The sequence below is a fragment of the Dicentrarchus labrax genome, unplaced genomic scaffold, assembly GCF_905237075.1.
Source record: "Dicentrarchus labrax unplaced genomic scaffold, dlabrax2021, whole genome shotgun sequence".
NCBI lineage: Eukaryota > Metazoa > Chordata > Actinopteri > Moronidae > Dicentrarchus > Dicentrarchus labrax.
This window is the reverse complement of record NW_026136703.1, coordinates 7,793,560-7,814,720: the sequence shown is the minus strand read 5'-3', so window position 1 is coordinate 7,814,720 and position 21,161 is coordinate 7,793,560. Positions and strand designations below refer to the sequence as shown.

General features: G+C 38.9%; 1 protein-coding gene across 3 annotated transcripts in view; it reads right to left on the bottom strand.

Annotated features, from left to right (window-relative positions):
- sntg2 (syntrophin, gamma 2) overlaps positions 1–21,161 on the bottom strand; it is an 82,193-nt gene that overhangs the window by 14,095 nt on the left and 46,937 nt on the right. For all 3 annotated transcript variants that reach the window (XM_051390111.1, XM_051390102.1, XM_051390118.1), the window contains 6 exons: positions 19,743–19,867; positions 12,967–13,096; positions 10,808–10,846; positions 9,739–9,855; positions 3,346–3,417; positions 2,855–3,064 (listed from right to left, as the gene is read on the bottom strand). In XM_051390111.1, the coding sequence (XP_051246071.1) occupies positions 2,855–3,064; positions 3,346–3,417; positions 9,739–9,855; positions 10,808–10,846; positions 12,967–13,096; positions 19,743–19,867 (693 nt within the window). The remainder of the gene's footprint in view (positions 1–2,854; positions 3,065–3,345; positions 3,418–9,738; positions 9,856–10,807; positions 10,847–12,966; positions 13,097–19,742; positions 19,868–21,161) is intronic.

Below are 21,161 nucleotides of genomic sequence, written 5' to 3'. Positions count from 1 at the left end.
TGTGAACAATGCATTCTACAGAAGAGTTGATCGCCTTCCCACTTTAAACATATTCGCTTAAGAGGCAATTTAATGGCTCATTGATGTGAGGACTAATACTTTAGGTTTCTTGAGCTAAATACATAAAGTAAGTAACAATAACATTTATGGAAAACAGAGCGCTGCCTAGCTTTCAATTTTAAATTCAATTAATTTCCTAATAAGAAAAATTTAAAACAGCACAGAACCTATAATGTGTCGACAGAAAAGACACTTCCTCACGTGCAATCACTTCTCACTGATGAAGCATTAAATTGCTGGGGACAGGACTGATTAAAAAATGTATACATATATATATATTTTTTTACATATGCTACATAAGTCACCTTTGGGAAATTGTCTCGTTTTATATGGTCATTTAATGTTTTCAATCATATAAACAGTTTAGAATGTTAACCATTTTGCAACATACTGTAGAGGATTTCTGTTGTAGACCAAAGAGTCCGACAGACATTTAAATAATTAGTACTTTTACTCAAATTATGTTGCTATTGATAACTGTTTTCTGATAGATTTGGTCAACTTATTGTGACATAATAGGTTTATGGAACATATAAGGCTAAGGGGGACACATCGGTGGCATCACAGAGCCTTGCATCAATTGACGGCCATAACACAAATTGGGCACGTCATACAGATTGCAGATGAAGTCAAGTTACAGAGTCGAGAACAGTTTTTACAAGGTTTTTATTTATTTTTTTCCTGAATACATATCTGTACTCAGAAAAACACACAGCAGGTGATAAGAGCCTGAAACTAACAGTCTGCATCTCTGTCTTAATATCAGAAAGATCTGCCTTTTTTTCACACACACACACACACACACACACACACACACACACACACACACACACACACACACACACACACACACACACACACACACACACACACACACACACACACACACACACACACACACACACACACACACACACACACAACTACAGAAATGCTCTGGTAGACCATCCAAGACGCGTTCAGTGCAACATAAATATGATTCTGCTGCTTTATCAGGCGATCCATCATGTTTTAGTATTTGGCCCTCATCCACGATAGTAGTAGTAGCCTACAGTGTATCAGGGTTTACTACTGAGTGAGGCCACTTTAAATATGAAGTGCAGCTCGCACCAGGCACTGGTTAGCCAGCATCACACACTCACCGACACACTCTCTATACATCTGCCTTGCATCAGCATTAAATCCAAAAGTAAGCTAGAAAAATCTCCAAAAAAACAGAATGTTCAAATGTTTAATGGTTGAAAAATCGGTTGTCAAATGTTCCTCTTAAATATTTTACTATAAAATAACCATCCAGAGCACACGCACGACCTGCAGGTGTTTCTGCACCAGTCCAGGCGTGTGTGTGTGTGTGTGTGTGTGTGTGTGTGTGTGTGTGTGTGTGTGTGTGTGTGTGTGCGCGCGTGTGTGCGGGTATGGGGCAGCCCTGGTACAGTAGCCACGATGTGTCAATTTAAGCAGCGAATGTGATGAAGTTACACATTTGTTTGTGGAGTTCACACAGTGACTCATGTCAATTTGCAGCTGGTGAGCAGACCAAAAATAAACAACTCTGAGTATTAATGTGATACGCCACAATCCGTGTAGTGCCGCCGGAGCTCTCCAGAACAACACCTTGCCACTCCCCCCCCATGTTAGGAAATAGAATATTTGTAGCTGGCATAATCACATAACATTCCACCTTAAAAGTTGCTAGTAGCTTCCGGTAGCCTTGAGCTAACAATTAGTTAAAGTATTTTTCCTCCAGTCTATACCTAGCTAACACTAGCAGAGATGAAATTGCAGCAATTTGTGATTTGATTTGTGATTCATTTGTGATATATTTGCAAAGAAACATTACAAAGCCAGCCTGTTAAACTTAGCCACCTTGGTCAGGAGATAAAAGTTTGTTTTGTCAGTTTTCATAGCCGAGTCTATTTGATTTGATAAGTGCTGAGATGAGCCACAACTTAACCGTGCGAGTGAACACATGCCGACATGTGTTGCCCTTAAGACTTAACAAGAAAACTTCAGACTTTATGCAGCTATACGGTATGCAATAATAATTAGTTTTGAATTAGTCGAATCATAAAATTGTATTAGGAACAAATTCTTCTTTCAGTACAAAACCAACTCACATGGTTTTTAAAATCAAATGTTGCCATTGATGAAAGGATTTCCTTGCTTGATGTTAAAAGCAGATTACTGTAATAACTTTTCAGAAGCGTCATAATAAGACCCCATACGTTTTGTACAAACAAAATTTACTTTTGTCTTGACACACACAACTAATTGACTCACTGAAGAAAAAAGTGCAGTTATAAAATATAATTGGAAAAGCATCTTTAGAAGAGTCTTCTGATTATTATTGCAACTACTACTTTTTTTCTCAGAGCTCTTCTGTCTTCTTGTGTTGTATCTAATGTTTCATTGTACGTACATGTAGGAATGGATATCATGTAAATTTAATGAGTTAAGTTAATGTCTATGGGTGTAGCTGTTCAGTGACACTACGAGTGTAGTGCTGTACAATAACAGGAACACTTGCACAACTAAATGCAATTCAAAACAGTAAGTAAGGGAAAAAACGAATGTTGTATTCAACATAATGCATAGCTGCAGCTGTCATTAGGGCTGCTGGTGCCACTTATCTGCCCTTCTGGCTCTAAATACCACGCATGGGCTTAATTTCAACAAACTTTAAATGCTTCATGTCACCTTTTGAGGTTTGGAAAAGGTGTTGTGAAAGAGTCTCCTTTATTCCAAGTAGTGTTCAGCAGAAATGTTAGAAAACGTTATATGTGGAAATACTCACTCGTATCCGCTGCACTTCCAAGAAGACAGCTCTTTGGAAGGACTTCTCCCAGATAGCCAGGTCAGTGGCCAGCTCTACCCTGAAGGTGTGGCTCTGGCCGTGGCCCACCAGAATGCTGAAGCACAGAGACTCATTGTCTTGCTGCTCAGGCGAATGCTCGAGCCCCAAGTAGAGCCTCGCCTGGAGCCAGCAGTCCTCTGCCATCCACAGCTGGAACACAAAATTTTAATTAGTACATGTTGGGAAATAGTTTTTGCTGTCTCTTCACTTTCTTAACGCTGGATTCAGTGGGTGAAATGAAGAGTACATTCCTTAATTCTCAGGTTAAACGAAAAACTTCCGTGAGTGCATTTCCTGGTTCGTGAATGACCCCGTTTTGTGGGCTCCCTGAAAACACTATTCTATCTGCTAAAGAAGAGAAAAACAGCCATCTACACTGAGATGAAAACTGTAGGGATACAATTTTGAACAGCAACCTGCTCTTAACATACCTTGTGGACCTTGAAAAGAACCTCATAGAGGTTATATGTAGTTTCAGCTTGTCCCCAGTCAGCAGCACTGATCTAAGACACAAACATCAAGGAATGTGAGATGAAGCAGCAGCATATCAAAACAAGCTTTTTTGCACTTGTTAGCAGCAGCACCTCCTTATCCAAATACTAAATGTAAATTAAAGCAAGGCAGGCAGCTTAGTTGTGTGAGTGCCCGCATGACTGCCAGTGTCAGTGATCAAAATGGATTTATCCCGTTGAACTCAACACAAGTAGAAAATGTATCCACAAAGACGAGGGTATCCCCATGGTGTAACAAGTACAGACATACTCGCAGTAATATTTCAGTGATAGGAGAGAGATACTCATTTAAAGATCCAACATCACATTTGCTTAAGTACAGATAACTGAGTAAAAACTGGAACTCCCAGGTTTAGGCAAGTAAAAACATTCAAATCAATCAATCATTCAAAATCACATTTGTAACACTGAAAAAATCCAGAGGACATTTTGACAGGTTACAGTAGGAAAACTGCACTCATGTAAATAATAGAACTCATGGCTGATTTCCATTTAGTTGCTTCAGGGTCCTGTTATTGTTAATGCTGGTTCACTGTCACACTGTTATGGCTTACTGGGACACTTGAAGAGAACCAAGTCGTTGTTGACACCTGTGTTTTTCTTACTATAACAAAACAAAAGCTTTACTGTGAGAAAGGCCTGTGGGGCAGGTAGTTCTGACATTGCTGTAATACCAGCAGGACAGAAGGGGCTTATTTTAACAGAGCAGAGAATAGAGCTAGAAAGAGGGAAAACACACAATAGAAGATAGCATATGCAGATATTACGGATATTAAAGTCATTAAGTTACAACGACATAAGCATGCACCATACCACACTTGTACATTTTTCATGTTGTGAGCTGTAGTTCTTCTGAATGCTAACTATGACAACAACAACCACCAATGTTAGAAAATGCTTTACAAGGATTAAAACATTTCAGGACTGTGGCAAATAAAATCAGACAATATCAGATCACTATCAGATACCCAACAATAATATAATGTGAAAATTATAATAATAATCATAATAAAATAAAACAGATAAGACATAAATAAAATGTGTCTTTTTTAAAAAGATAAGTTTTAATAAGTTATTCCTCAGATCCTCAGGCAAGGAGTTCCAGTGCTGAGGGGCCCTGACTATAAAAGCCTGGTCACATTTACTTTTGAGCCATGCCTGAGGATCTGAGGCTGCAGAGAAGCGATTCAGCAATATAACTGGGAGCTAAACCATGAAGTGCTTCAGTAAAATCTTAAAAAGAATGGTAAAACTTACATGCAATCAGTGAATTCAAATATGCAAACAAAATGACAACTGCAGTAGACTCGTACTGGAGAGTAAACCCCAGGAACACGTTTCACATTTTCTTAAAGACAGATGGAGGAAATAATGAGAGATTATAAGCAAATAATGGAGAGATTAATCAAACTGCAAGAATATATAAACAATAAAGCATTTCATTGCTGAGGTGGAATGGAATAATTAAAGTGGTGCTTCTAACATGTTAAAATGCATGACTATGCTATAAGTTTACAGCATGCTACACTGAGCAGTGGGCACATTTTTACATAGCACGCACACTAACGAAGACCGACAAGAGTAGATTTAGTTTTTTAGGGCACGTTTTATTAAATCATATGCACTAATGCTATCCTGGTACATATTCAAGCCCTCTCCAACTCACCTTCCATATTTCAACAAAAGCCAGAGGACAGGTCTGACATTTCACAACCCACCAGCTGCACAAGGCTTTCAATTCATGCAACCATAATATCAATGTCTCCACAATACATCCATTACGTTCAATGCAATCCGTTACAACTATGGCTGATGATCTCACTAACACCTTGTCAACATGATTTGTTGGTCCCATTTGATTGGCCTGTATCAAGTAAAATAACACTCTTCATTTTTGCAACTGCTCTGCATTCAGATAAAAGTTTACTGCAGTTCTCACCTGCTCCCAGGCTATTGCCTCAACCTCAGAGAGACTTCAGTCTCTACATCTGAAACAATCTTGCATTTTTTTGCCGGTGGCATTTTATATACGAGACGTCTGACATTTCCTGCAGCATTTAGACAACTTCTATTCCCTATATGATCCGTTAAGGCCATTCTCTCATGTTAACAAGTGTCTTTACAGACATGTTGATGATGTTTAGAAAGAGCAATATTTATCAAAGCAGATTGCTTACAACGGAGTTTGCACTTTAGCAAACTTTTGACATTTTAAATCCAACAAGAATTTGGAAACTTTTTTGCAGAACAATGATAACTTAAGTCACTCAAGAAAAAGCAGACATCACCCAGAATGCTGTTGAAAAATCCGTGATAGCCTTCTCTTTGCTGTGGCGATGCCCCTAGCAGAAGGAAAGGCAGGCCGCCCCCACACAGGCCTGTTTGATGGTATCAACAAGCTCAGTTTGAGAGTCTCTGCTTAAACAAGGTCAGACTCTTGTCTGGCTGGAGTGACCATTTCTAATCCTACATGCAGCATCGATACATAGAGGGAATTGCCAATATGTGCCATTCAGAAAGCCATGTCATCATACGCTACGCAGAGGAAGTGATCTGTGAGCCAGTGCTGAAGACTCGAGCAAACTGGAGTGCAATGCATCGCCCCACAGCAGGCACATAACCCATGTTCACCTACGTTAGGCATGGATACAAGAGTTGCTTAATGCATCCACATTATCTTGGAGAGATGAAGCACTTCATTTTCTCCAAAGAGGCTGGTGTCAGTGGCATGACAAAGGGCAGAATTCTCCAGAGGAAATGGACTGCTGGCTGAGGAACAGCTGGCCGACCCTCTTAGGTCTATGTCACAGAACCCAAAGAAGACTATGATCCATGTTAGAGGGATAGTTTGGCATTCTGGGAAAATACCATACTTTTGATCAGCTATCAGCCGGTTAGATTAGCATACATACTGGAAACCGGTTTTATGTTCTTTCATATGTCCAAAGTGTCAATGTGTCAACTTGTTGTTTTTATGTTAGAGGTTGTGCCAGGCTGTTTCTTGGCTAGGCACAGAAGCTTTGTCTTTTAATCACTGGTTGGCAGACAACCAGCAGAGACTGCAGGAACTTACTTCGCCCAGGTTTATTAAGCTAAGCTATCAGTTTACAAGCTGCAGCTTCATATTTGCTGTAGGGCTGCCACCTGTCCCATATAAGTTGTAATTGTCCCATATTGAAAAATCTAATTCAGTTCCTTACTTAGTCTACACAGTACGCAATTTGTCCTGTATTTTTGTGCACACCTTTCTTTAATGCATACACTTAGTTTATTGTGAGACATAGTGGTAAGTACATAGTATTACATCAGAATTTGTGGAAGAGAATGAGACCATTATTGACCTGGTTATGGAGACTCAAATTCACTTTTTTTTTTTTAATGTTGGAGAATACATCCTGCTCAAGTCTGCCTGTAAAAAGAAAGAGGCTGTCCAAATACAGATGTGATAGGTAGGACCCCCAGACCTCCGGATTGATTTGTGTCCCCCAGGCATGGGGCCGCTGGAAAGGTGTCCCTTATTTCCACACTCAAGGTGGCATCCTGAACTTACTATACAGAAATTAGAAATTGAACTCTCGATAAAAAAGTAAACAAAAATATTTCAAAAAATGGCCCCTCAAATGTTCCCTCAAGCTGCAAAACTATTCTGATAAGTCTCAAATAGACTGCACAGTGGATGGGTCTAATCCCATATTATGAGGGTCTTAAAATATGAGTTTAAAATATTTATAGACCAATCATATTTGTTATCCTTGTCTGATTTCCTGTTGCAAGACAAGGGTCAAAGGAGATGTTGCACTAGAAGCAGCAAGATATCCCTCAGGTTCTGAATTTCATTGTTCAGGGCATCCATTGCCACCATCCTGCTGTCACCACAAGATGAAAGGCACCTCTTGAGAGACAAGATCCTCAAAATGTTACAGATTATAGAACGTCACAAAGAGTGACAGAAAACACCTGGGAGTGCGACAAGGCCCAAAACACACAAGCCAAAGTCTGTCCTTAATGTGCAGGTTTGAACATGATTGAAATCCTGTTGTAGTCTAAAATTTAGAAGAGAAAAACATGCTTGGGAACCTTCAAAACACGCAAGGTGAGCTTGTCAAACTGTGTGAAAGGGTGACAAAAGCTCTCCAACAAAAGGCAGGATAGGCCAACAGAGACTGAACAGCTCATAATGTGCACACCCCCACCTTGGCACTGCAAATCACAGTGTCCAGAGAGTAAACGTGATTAACCTGCCGAAATATTTCGCCAAATGAAGTAAGAAGATGAAAGAGGCACATTCTGCACTGCGGTGATTTTTATACTAATGGGAGAACAGAGCTTATGTCATATCACAAACAAACACAGCACACAATGCTACATCCTTTATTCACTCTCCCTTGCAGTCAAGCGGAAGCATTATAAGCTGATGCTGGGACTGTATTAAATAACATCTAATGGCCAGCACTAGCCACTGATTCATATCATGTCAAAAGAAAACATTTGATAAACTAAACAGTACAGTTTTAGTTGCATTGCACACATTTTCTCTGTTAATTAAATTTCAACAGTGTTTCTTGTAGAATAGCTTTAATTTAGGCAACATACTGTCTCTCAGAGGTCTCTTGACAACCTAAGCCTTACATTATTTTATTATAGTATGTGTTAGTGGAGGTATGAGTACATTATTGTCCAAAACCTGCCTGTTTAGAGGATTTTGCACTCCTGGCAAAAGTAAAAATTGTGAGGTCCTCATTGAATGCTTTTCTGGCAAAACTGGTCAAACGTGAAGACAATGAATGTTGAACATATATTGTCTAACATAGGCTAGTCTAAATATGTAAGTATAAGGGGTACAACGATAAGGGGATAAGGGCCCAGCTGCTAGGTCGACCCAGCAATAATGATTTTCACCTTAAATATAAGGAATGATAAGCAAATTGAACCAAAATACTCACCATTACTTATTAAAACAACAAAAATAAACATATTATTTATTGTTTCTTGAGTAAAATATAGCCTGTTTCATAATGAAAACCCGCTCCCCTGAAAATGTTATGAGTCGTGCAACGTCAAAAGCGAACCACAGCCGGCTGGTAACATGACCTAAGAAATGACTACTAGCTAATATTGGAGTGAGTTTTCTTTGCTATTTCAGGACCTGTAAATAAATAGTGATGCTAGAAAAGAAAGAATATGAAAAAGAGGGAGCTGGCAAGGGCTTTAGACCCAAATAAAAATGCACTGGGCAACTTTTTCAGTCAGCGCAGAAAGGATGAATAGCCAGGAGGCTAACGTTACAGCTAACGTTACTAGCCGAGAGGTAGCCAGCGTCAGTGGAGGAGCCACCAGTGCCACCAGTGCCACCACCACCACCACCACCACCTGTGTCCACCATGCAAAAACTCCTCAAGCTCCAGACAAAAACTCATTAAATGTATTATACATTTGTTTTAAAGATTTAAGGAATACTGTTTTGAATATCAAGCAGGATTAGAATGCAAGCAACAACTATGACAGGCTGAATCTATCAGTGAGATCCACTTAAATTAAGATTTTTCTTTTTTTTTTTTTTGCAGGTTTAGGGAATATTTTTAGAGCTGTATGGTCGAGTGACACTGGTGACATTGGGCTGGTACTGGTATGGTATTATATAGCTGGTATGAATACACCTTCCACCAGATCAGAGTGAAAGCAGCTGGTATCAAGTTTGGTTGGAATAGAAAAGCTGCCATCTCAAGGTGAAAATGGTGCATAATTACCAATGTAATAGAAATAATACCATACTTCAGACATGGCAAAACTCAAATCTTGCTTTACTTGTAATACAATGCATCCCTGGTGATACATGTTGAAAGATCTAATAAACATCTTAATGTAAAAAGAAAATCAATAGTGTATAACCCTTGTTTCCCTGCCACATATCAGCCATGATCACAACAAATTTAAATTCAACACCAGTTACTGCGTGCCTGTCTTATTCAATTGTAACTGAAGCATACAGTATTTTACAGCGACTGCCAACTTGCTTCAAAAACACAAACCACGCAGCACAGTGGGGGGACAATCACAGATCAGTGAGCAGCAGCATAAAACCATCACAAATTCAAAAAGCCCCTGAACAAATCCTTATGCTGAGCTGGTACTAATTGATCATTTGCACCATTCTGAGTTAAGGTTATGTAGTCCAGTGTGATATTCTTTAGATTTTGAACCCTTTCAAGAGAGCATAAAATTAAGACTTACCATTTCTTTACAGGTTTTTATAGAGATCTGAATGAGAAATGAAAAGTTTATTGAACCGTAAAATGATAAGAGACTAATTACCGGGGGATTTCTGAAGATATGAAAATATGGTCCTCTCAGCGCCAGGAACTTGAATGCTGAAGTTCTACTAGCAGTGCTACCCTCGGGGCTTTCACACGCCCAGCCCATGTGAACAATCTGCAGAGAGGATGACACAATTTTACAATCTGATTTTTTTTTTTCTTAAGTGAAAAATGTACACAATAGAAATCTGTACTTCCTCAATCAACAGACCTAAATATCAAAATGTGCACAGTCAAAGGGACTGAGTTAAAGAACAACACTGAAGTGATACATTTAAAAGATCCTTCATTGTACAGTGGTGCTGCAGTCTTAGCTGCAATGCAACAATTTACCTTTGATCTACCCCAGATTGACTTGGGATGTTTCTCTGCTCTCCTCTAAGCAACATATCTCTGCTACACTGCTTCATCTGCTACACTTCTAAATCTTGAGCTAAACAATGAACATCAGTTTCTACAAGCTGGTCTTGAATCCTTCCTCACCATCTCACCTCACATATATGAAGTTTGAGGTTTTACCCAAACGGATGACACATCCAAGCCTGATGATGTTTATTAGCTCGTACTACTTTTAAGGAAAGAAGTAAACACACCCAGCAAACTGTCACAGACCAAACATCTTATCAACATCTCGAACAAGCCAGGGCAGACCCACAGTCTCTAAATCTTAGGTCTGTAGTGTCATGGAGTATAATACACTGAACTAGTCCTCCACCTATATACAACCAATATCTAGATGTAGATGCAGGAAAACACTGTAAGAGACCAAGACGTTGTCTGTCCTGACAAGGCATTCGCAGCTTTACCAAAAAGATATTCGACTGCTGCTCTTACAGTCCAGATGCACATTCACAGGAGTTGTCTTAGTGGTTAAACAGCATACCGTTTGGTACATGACCTCTCCCAGTGTTTCCTCTCTGTATCTTAACTGGCACAATCTAATAAAAAGGTACACTTAGAACCGCAGCAGTGATATCATATGACTGTCGTGCTTTGTGGTAATTATGTATCTGGTTTCAAAAAGAGATACAGGACTGGTTGGTGAAGCTAGGCCAGTGTCAGATTACCTGATCATCTGAAGAGCAGTACTTGTTGATGATCTTTATCTAGGACAGAAAAAAAAAGTTGTTAAACATATCATTACACAAAGGTATCCTGTTCTCTTCAAAGTGCTGGGAATGAAACTGTTCACACATGACACACATCATCACACCCTATTTATACACCTTTTCTGCTCCTTAACCAAATGTGCAGGTAAATCCAAAAAAGATAAGATACAGATATTACAGTTTTCAATTTTCTGTCAAATATTATAACATATTTGTACATTTTGTATATCTAATGTGTTTAGTTCAGCTCAGCACCAGCAAGGCAGGTAAAATTATCTTCACCTAGATTTTTTTTTTTTTTTAACATTTATTACTAGAGGAAGCTCGAAACAACACTTTAAAGACAATGGCAAACATTAATCCAATATAATGCAATCATTCATTCAATCTTAAGTAATAAAATGTATTTGATTGAATAACATGTGGCTGGTGAGCTTAGTGATTTAAAAGACAAACAAAAGGGCTTCAAGCGGCAGCATAGAATTACCTCGGAAAGCATGTTTCACTGATTGTCTCTTTTCACACAGTGGTGGCTGTGTAGATGTCACAATCAGTCATGCACACATAATGGCTAAACACAGTATGCCTTTAAGTTGTTTTTTCTTCATTTTAAGGTTCACAGTCAATAGAAATCCGACAACAGTTTGAAAGGTGGTTTGATTAATGAATACCATGTTTGATTCAATCCCCAGATGTCACAAATATGAAGTGGTCTGGCAAATTCAGCCATCGGGGTGTCCTAAAACAGTCCATTCCATGAAGCAGCGACCACCTGTGCTGAAGCTACTGCAAAGTGATTTAAGATGCAGGACCATTGAAGGCCACCTTGAGGCTCCAAAATATAAAGTTAGAGTCCTTTTCTAATAGAGGGGATTTAAAAAAAACATAATGTGATGTACCCACCAAAGAGGAGCTAGCAAACGTATTACAAAGGCTGTTCAAAATGTTGTGTGCCTTTCTTTGCAACGAAATATTAGTGTCCATCCAAAAAAAAGTTGCAAATTGGTGCAAAACATTTTCACACTGAATGGACCCCTGCTGTGTCAGTACATCACACTCAGCATGATGGCTGCTCCCATCTCACCTCAGCTACAAACTGAAGGTAAATTGCTACCTGAAATCCTTATATTATTAGGCACTAACAAGCTGCCCAACTCTTTCTGTTTTAGTCTCTCTAAAAGAACATCAAACAACATCAAACAGCATAAAGTAATCCTCCACCATGCCAGATGACAGTCATCCACATTAAAAACACATGAGGGACCCCGAGGGTGTCACAGAGTCTATTTAAAGGTTGTAGGTCATTAAGACAAAAGTTCCGCTCTCTCCCAAAGCAGGCACACAATTACATCCTGATTGGCCATTTAGCAATCACACGGCACGTCCGTAATTAGGTGATGCAGGCATGAATTAATCACACTTTTTAAAAAAGGCAGCTGTGCAATCGACGAGCACGGGCATACAGTACGTCTGCATCCTTAGCAAAAATGCATCACATCATCAGTGTGATAATCAAAGTGAAATAGGAGGAAATGAGAGAGAGAAGTGCACATGCCGAATGACTACTTAGCAGTCATTAATTAGGAATGAGAGAGCCTCGTTTTTGTCAGCAGAGGGGGAGAGACGCCACTGACTCAATGAGTGCTTGTCAGGAAGGGTCTATTAGAACCACGCCACACGATCGTCTATGCGGCTGTAAAAAAAAAAATCACAAGGGGAAAATACACGGAACAACTGTGGGCAAAACATATTTATTACGTTTCTATGTTTTCTTTATTAAGATGGGGTTATCAACTTTAAAAGATCACAAGTGGATAATAGGATAAAATTCACTGGCTGGAATCCAGTGAAATTTTGCCAATTTAGATTTAGATGAATTTAAACAGATGATTAAAAAAATACCAAGTAGAAATAAAACTAGAAAATCTGAATCAACTGCAATCCACAATGTTATGACAGTAAAATGTTACTGGATGTCACAAGAGTTCATTCAAGTTCTCACATATTTAAAATGATCACAAATTTGTGAAAATCACAGTTTCGCTTCCCACCTTCATTTTCAATAAAGACTCAAGGGAAGATCCAACCAAGCCTCTAATGTTTAGAGATGGACTTACATTCTCCTGTGTCAAGTCATTGATGTTTGTAGATATTGCTTGGAGCCAGTCTGTGCTTTCTGCTGCAGTGCAAAATTGAAGAATATTGGTGCTGGCTCCATCCAAGGCAAAGACTTCAAAACAGTTGGACCTGGAGGAGCATAGAGGTCAAAATTAGACAGGAGCGGTGCAGAAGATTGAAAGCAATATTGCACAAAGTGAAGCTGGAGCAGTTCGTTACTTCTGTCAAGTTACTTTAAGCGGTAAGACTGCTTTAAGTATAGTAGAGCCTCTTCCATAAGCTGGATGGGCTTCTGACACCTAATTATAAAAATATCTTCACAACAGATGCTCTGGAGAGGGATTTCATGACTCCTTACATATCCTCAGAATGTCAGTAATTTTTGTGTGACAATATTTCTCTAATCATATACTTTCTGTGGTAAGGTTACAACGTCTTTTTATTTCTTTTTTTATTAAATTAAATTTCCCTACAAGATGAAAAGCAGAGCTGAGGCTAATGGCTCCAATTAAAAGAAAACATGGGCAGAAGCTCTCTGTGCGGCAGTGCACATGAATACGCTGTAAGCTGTAGCTAAAGTCAAAAGATTAAAGTTTGTACATTTTGGGAAACAGACTTCAGAGGAGACGACTGATGCCATTCTCACAGCTGTAAATATAAAGCTACAGACAGCAGTAGGTTAGCTTAGCTTAATGACTGGAAACAGGAGAAAACGGCTAGACTGGATCTGTCTAAATGTGACAAAATCCACTTACCAGCACAGCTAAACCTCACTAATTAACATGTTATAACTTTATTATTTAATCTGTACAAAAAACAAAGTGTAAAAAGGTTGATTTGCTGTTTTTTTTTGGCTTGGAGCAGTAACTTCATGGAGCCTCTGCTGGCTGCGTGGCAACTGCACCGAGCCAATAAACGGTCACATAAAGGCGCTAGTATGCATATTTGATGTTACCTTTGGAAAGAGCCAGGCTAGACGTTTCCCCATGTTTGCAATCTTTGTGCTAAGCTAAGCTAACCCACTGCTCGCTGTAGCTTCATATTTAGCATGCACGAGAGTCTCATATAACTGTCCTCCAGAAAGCGAATCCCAAAATGTCCAACTATCCCTTTAGCAGCAAAACTCGTTACACTGCATTTTAGGAAGTGACACTAAAAAAAATGCAAAGCCAAGATGAAATATCCTATACAATTTAAACTGACTAAATCCTGACAAATCTATTAAAAAAACAACTTAACAGAAATGAAGGAACCCCACTGCATGATATCCCCAAACAAGCTAAGAGATGTCAAAATAATACACCTTGCACTTCAGCTTGAAAAAGCTACCCTTCACATAACATTTACAAGAATACATGAGGATTTTATTTCCTTTTTGACATAATTTGACATAACATTTTTTTGGATTCTGTCATGTCATTGGAGGGCCTTGGGGTTAAATGCAGTGCTTTACTAACAATTAAATTTCTCAGTCGATGGGGCGTTGATGAGGTCATCTAAGAGAGGTCGCACTCATCAGCAAAATGTGATACTTTTTGACATTTAATTTCAGTGCATTTTCACACTGCTGACACTTTTAGCCTCAGAGATAGTTGTCACTAAACAGGGAAGCCGTTTTAGGTGATGGTTTAGCAATCCCATTTGTCAGACTGGAGCAGCATTTGGAAATATTTCTTAAAGCTGGAAGAAATGTTGAACATTAGGCAGTGCACATGAGACGTGGGGAGATGTTGTGGACATGAGTTAAAGGCTGATGAACATAAAGACAATAGAAAAGCGTCGAATGAGGAGTATGAAGACGTAAATCCTCTAAGACAGCTGCTAAAGCAAACAGTTTTTTCCTCACTCGCGCACACAGAAGTTCTTGGAGGTTAGATGTTACAAAGTCAGCATTCCTAACAAATCCTCTGGTGAGCATGACTTTCATACTTTATCTGCAATAGGCTTGTTAAAATCTTATGTTCTGCTGCCTGTGTACTGACCCAGTGGCTCTCCAGGGGTGATTTCTACTGGACTTAAATGTCGTTTTTTTGATTTAACAAGGGTGCAAATTATTTCTGTGTCAGTGTGCCTGACCCAAATTAGCTTTATGCTGTGATTTGCACGACTATAAAGCATCACTAATAGATGTTCAGAATTCGTTTTTAAATGCTTTGTCTTGCACACAGAAACATCTCTCCTTTTCTTTTAGTTACTACTGCAAAGATAACATGTACAACTGATGAAATGACATTAGACGCAGAATCTACAGCGTCAGTTAGATCCCTTTCAATTAATGCAAAGCCACCAAGAGCACGCAGTAATGGGGGGAAAGCAAGAAGGGATGAAAGTGCAATGAATGAAGAGCTCCAAAGGCAGAGATTAATCAAAGCAACAAACAGATGGTGAATCAATGTCAGGACAACGCAACCCTGTCAGAAGGAGCTGCTAAAGCCCTTCCACCTTCAGTGAGCAGGACTGAAATCCTCACAGAGAGAGAGCATCTAGGGAGAGCGTGATTCTTTCATACATCTGTGCCGCTCGCACCGAAACAAACTATTGTGTCTTGGCTGCTGACTAGGCGGTAATAAATCCATTGAGACAGACCGGAAACATATCACCCAGTCAACCTGCAGGATGATACATGAAGAATATATGGGGAAAAGGTGTTTTTGAGAGGAATCCAGCTGTTAGTTATAGTGCGAATGGCAATGAGAGGGAAAATGTGCCATGTCTACTGATTAGTGAGGCGGGGAAATAGGCAGGCTTTGGGGCTTTTCGTTTTCAGCATAATTAATCACAGGAACGTGTTTGCTTTTGATTTCCTACCAAGAAATGCATAGATGTGAGTTTAACTTTGAATCCATGACACTAATCAAAACAGTATCACATAGCTGAAATAAAAACATGGGACTGGGTCATCAAAGTCTAATATCATATTATTTTAATTGAGTAATCTCTAGCTAACTAATGAGTGTATGCTTTTATCTGAGAAACCAACCAACAACACTTGAAGCAGGCAAAGCCCTATTAACTTAATTTGCAAGTTTTACTTCCCTTTCAAATTTTATCCGTTTTGACAGCTTAAACAAAAGGCGGAGAACACCTCACTGACAGACTGAGGAGCTGGTCTGACACCTCAGACTTGCCAGGAAATCTGTGTAAAGGAAGGAAACAAGACCCGCTATCTGCTTTTTTCAAAGTCAGCTGTACATGTGGCCTTGTTTTCAAATTTTTTTTTTTTTTAAACATGAACACAAGAACAATTCCCCAATTCCCCTTATGGAGTGGATTTAAATTGGGTAATCGAGAGAAAAACTTTGAGAAAAACTATCTGTCATCCCAGCTGGGAGCATATGTGCTGGCAAGGATCACTAGAACTTTGTAAAACCTTCCGGACACAATTCTGCAGCCCGCATCAACACTAGATGAGAACATGAGTCAACAACACCTTCCCTAATGGTAGCTCCTCATGCTTTACCCTGAAACTCAGCTTTACGGGACTTTAAGAAACCTATTCCTGCAGCTTGGGAATGTGAAGGCTCTTCTCCAACTTTAACTATTTGCTGTTTAATGCATGTATTTATCAGAAACTATGAGGCGTGTCTGATTTTGGTAGTCACTGCGGTAGCCACTGCTGGTGAACATCTGCTTGTCCATGCAAAACATGTGGGGCCAGAAGCTTGGTGACGCAGTGACTAGCAGGGCTAGCTGGTGAACTACTAGCGTTCGAGCTAACCATTAACACTGAACTATTAGCACTTGTCTGTTTAATCCCCCCAGCATTTTGTTGCACACCATTTCTTTCAATAGTTATTGGCAAAAGAAAATAAAGCTATATGAGCTAACAAGCTTGCTAATGGTTAGCAAACGTGGTAGCTCATTAGTGCAAGTTGAGTTCTATGAGTAATGTGCTAACTCTGCCTCCTTGAGTGAATCCTCTAATTGCAGCGATTCCACTGGAATTCATTAATTCTCTGCAAAACTTCCCCATTTTAAATAAGCTACTGCAAGATAATAACCAAAAGCCCCACACTTTTAGCTTAAACTGTAACAAAATGATTTATATGAAAAATGGGTGCTCAATAGGTTTGAGTGTGAGAATGAGTTTCGCACTTTTACTGTTTTTATAAACCAGTTTGAGAGACGTCTGCTTTCTACTCTTTAAAAAATACATAAACTAAGAGTTACATTTCTGTTACCAGTTTGCTAACTGAGAAATACTTTACAAATCATATCTGGGATTAAAAGGCTTTGACACAGTACTGGATTTCAAGCTTGGGTCAACAGATCTAATGCTTGTATAGCAGAGGTTTATTTCCACACTGTGCTATAAATGAGTGATGGTGATACTGGCCTGTGATCAGAATATACTGAAACATGGTACAGCTAACTGAGAGGGAGCTTAAATGGAAGCAAATCATACAGAAGAATCTACAATCCTCCCTGCACTTGATATGGTGACATTGTGTATAAGCATGCTTGTCCTCCACCTTAAAGCCTCTTGACTCTGTATAGCAGTGTGCTGCACTCAGAGGCCAAACATTTCTCACTCACCATACCATCTTATACAAAAACAGAAGGGAGCAACACTGTGTTTTATATATTTATAAGGCTCTTCTGCGGAACCTCTGCTCTCTGGTTCCATTTAAATACAGTACTTACAATGTCTAGTCACAGGACATTTTAACCTTAGCTATACCTCTTGTTCGGATTGAACTTGGTAAAAGTGGGTTCAAATATTATGCTATATAAAAGTTACATTCACTTATTGAAGACAATTTAAAAAAGGTTATACTTGTGTGTTTGCAATTACACTTGTAAATCATGTGCGTTCTGGCAAATGTAAATATTTCAGTGTTTAAGGCATTAAAGCTGCAACAACCTTCAGTTGTTGTTTGTAACTCACTTCTTTTAAACTTTTTCATGACACATTATTTTGTATGACAAAATGACAAATTTCTGTTGGCCGCAGATCATAGCAGTACTAGAGTAAATATCCAGTGTGTAGGGTTGAGTACGGTGGGCGTGAAACATGCAAAAAATGCGAACAGCCCTATCTACAACCATTGTTTGGTTTGTCTGTTTTGGGCTACTGTAGAAACATGGCGGTTCAAGATGGCGGTAACACGACGGAATGCAACCCGCGGCTCACTCTCAGGTAATTAAAACATAACAAGTCTTATATTCAGGTGATTATACATACCTATGAATATTATGTTTCATTTCCTAGAGCCTCCTAAACGTTACACACTGGACCTTAAAGAACAAAGGATTATCGTAAGTTATCTAACCAACCAAACAGTCAGTCTGATCATGCTCCCTTGAGATCATCTTGTCAAAGATTCTCTGCTGTTTACCCCTGTTATTATCCACACTGATCTGTGTCCATGCATTCTCATATACCCATGTCAGGCATGTTTAACAGAGTAAACTCTGATATTGACGTGCTCTTTGCCTCCAAGGTTCCTTATTGACTGAACTCTTCTATTCCTGATTCAGCACTGGGTTATTGGGCTTAGTGTGACTAAGCTCCAAATCTCATCAATACATTTCTTCTATATTTCACTCTGCACTACGCAGTCATTAAACTGGTGATTTGACTTAAAATCTAACAGAATTTGTATTACAGGATTGTTGCTTTATCCAAATACAGCCTAGAAGGAAAGAGTAATTCCTTACCGAGGTATCTGAGCAGTCCTCAGTGATGTGAACTATGCTATGAATAGCAGCTTTTTTACTGCAGTGTTTTTTAATGATCATTTTAAAATATGAAAGATTGTAATTGGATCCACAGTATATGCTTAATAGTTTAATAAATATATTTAATTAACTGCAGTGCGTCCCACTGTTTTCTTTTATTTTTTTACTTATGTACCTGCTGTTCTTGAATTATGCAACTAGACACACCCTAAAGAGTAAGAGACTGCTCAGCAAGAGTGCAAGAAATGATAAGGACCACTGACCACGGTGAATAAATTCCAGTTTCAATAAAAACTAATTAGAAAAGATAAAAATACATATTTCATTAAGCTCCTTATTTTGCTCATATGCCCAAGAAAAGCATATGGTCATACTCAAAGTTAAACTGTCACAATAAGATTGGATTTAGACCCAGAAGGTTGCCAGAATATTAAATGTGATGAAAGTATTTAGTTGAAGGTGTTAACAATCTTTTCTTGTTAGACTTGGATAATAATAGTTATGCAATTAATGTCTGTCATTAGCGTTTTACGCATAAATAGGAGTGGGAGTGAGTGGTTATCAGCCATTACTCAAAAAAAAAAGCACATGACAGAAAACAAACCAAAATACAAAAATATGTTATGGTTGATACAGAGAAAAGAAATGGAATAAGTGAATGTGATTCAGCCGTGTATACTAGCATGCTCTATGGGACCTGTAATTTATGACTGCCAAATGGTAGTAGAACTTTCTGTAATTTCTGTACAGAAAAAATAAACCTCTCCCCACACAGTTTGGAAATAAAAAAAAAATTGATTTAAAAAGCTTCCAAATAAAAACAACTGTGAAACTACTGTACACATGAAAATCAATACAAAAGGGACAGGCATAACAATCAAATGCATTTACAAGTTCGACCAGTGTTCTCACAGTCACACCTTCTGAGCCAGAGCCTCACAGCTGCGGTGACCTTTTAAGCCGTTTATGCCTGTGCATAGATATTGGCATTAACATCCTCCCACCTAAATGAAAAGTGCTTGCTAAGCCAACAACTGTGCTCAGTGAACTGTGCACCTTAGAGGTGAATTATATCATGCTGGATTACCCTTACCTTAATTTATCGGTGCCAGCTTTGTATCTGGAGACTCTGGCCATCAACAAGGGCAGGGAGACGGCATCCAGCCAGCGCTTCTCATACTTTGGTTCATTAGCTGAGGGCGAAGGGGGTGATGGAGCCTGCGTGGAATACATGAACAATGTGATGAGCTTCCTGCTCCCTTCGCCAAGTCCTTTTGATCATTGAGGATGTAGTCTGGATGCAACACTTGTACCATTAACATGAACAAAGAATTCTGTCTTAACCCGGGCTAATCAGCTGTACATTATGTAAAGATCAAAATTAAGTACTTTGACACAGAATTGCTTTAAGGATAACACCTGCACCTTTAACCATTACTGCCTAATTAAAGTCCTGACCTGCAACTGGATACACTCAGAAGCTCCCACTGTCTTTTCACTGCAGGCTTGTCTCCTCTGAGTTCATAGAATTGCTTTCCAAAATGCATTAAGAACAGCAGCATTTGTAATTATTTACCAGGTGCCTAATTATTAAATGTATAGTAATCAGGTATTCTCAAATTTTTATTTTCTTGTGCACTAGGGCCAGTTTCTTTGGTGTTTTGCATAACAAAGTCCACAATTTGGTAATTAAGCAGACAGCAGAGCAGTGTTCTTCAGACATGACTCAGCTCTGTTTTTGTTGTAGATATTTAAAATTTCCTTCACTTTTTTTTCTCACTTCAGTAAGTGGCTTCAATGAAGAAACGGATTTCTGGCTACAACAAACAGGTAAATACAGCGCATTGCTTTCTCTGCTGAAATGATTACTTGATTAATCAATGAGTTGGCTGAAAATAAATCAGCAAACACTTCTGATCAATGTTCATTTGGTATTTTTGCTTTGTAAATGACAAAAACATTTTTGCTCTACCACCTTGTATTAGGAGACACACTATACACACACACTTTGGTTTTGCTGTGTGTAAGTGTAATAACTGTATTTTAAGCTGTGTAGACACATCCGCAAGTAAAAAATAGTAGGCTGTTTTTCAACACCTCACACAGATCCAGAGAAAATGGACCCAAAGTGGATAAAAACACACCAACAGAAAATGCCTCTTCACATTCATTAATGACAGAGTGAAGCTAGTTTTGATACAATCTCAACTACAACTGTTGTGGTGTTATGAAGTCATGTTAGGAAAAATACACTCGCTGCTTAAATTGATGGATTACATTCATCTTGGCAGCAGTTTGTCTCTGTGAGCTCTTTTTAATGGATTTTTGAAAACAGGGAGCCTGCAGTATGAGCATTTGACTGTGGCAAATACACAGGTGCGTTTAGGCTTTTCATAGGCAGTAATGAGCATTAGAAAAAAGCTGAAATTGCAGCTAAAGATGCCTGGCTTAAAGCAATAATAAAAGGTGTTAATGTGGCATGGAAACAGCTTTGTTTTTGAAAGCTGTGCAC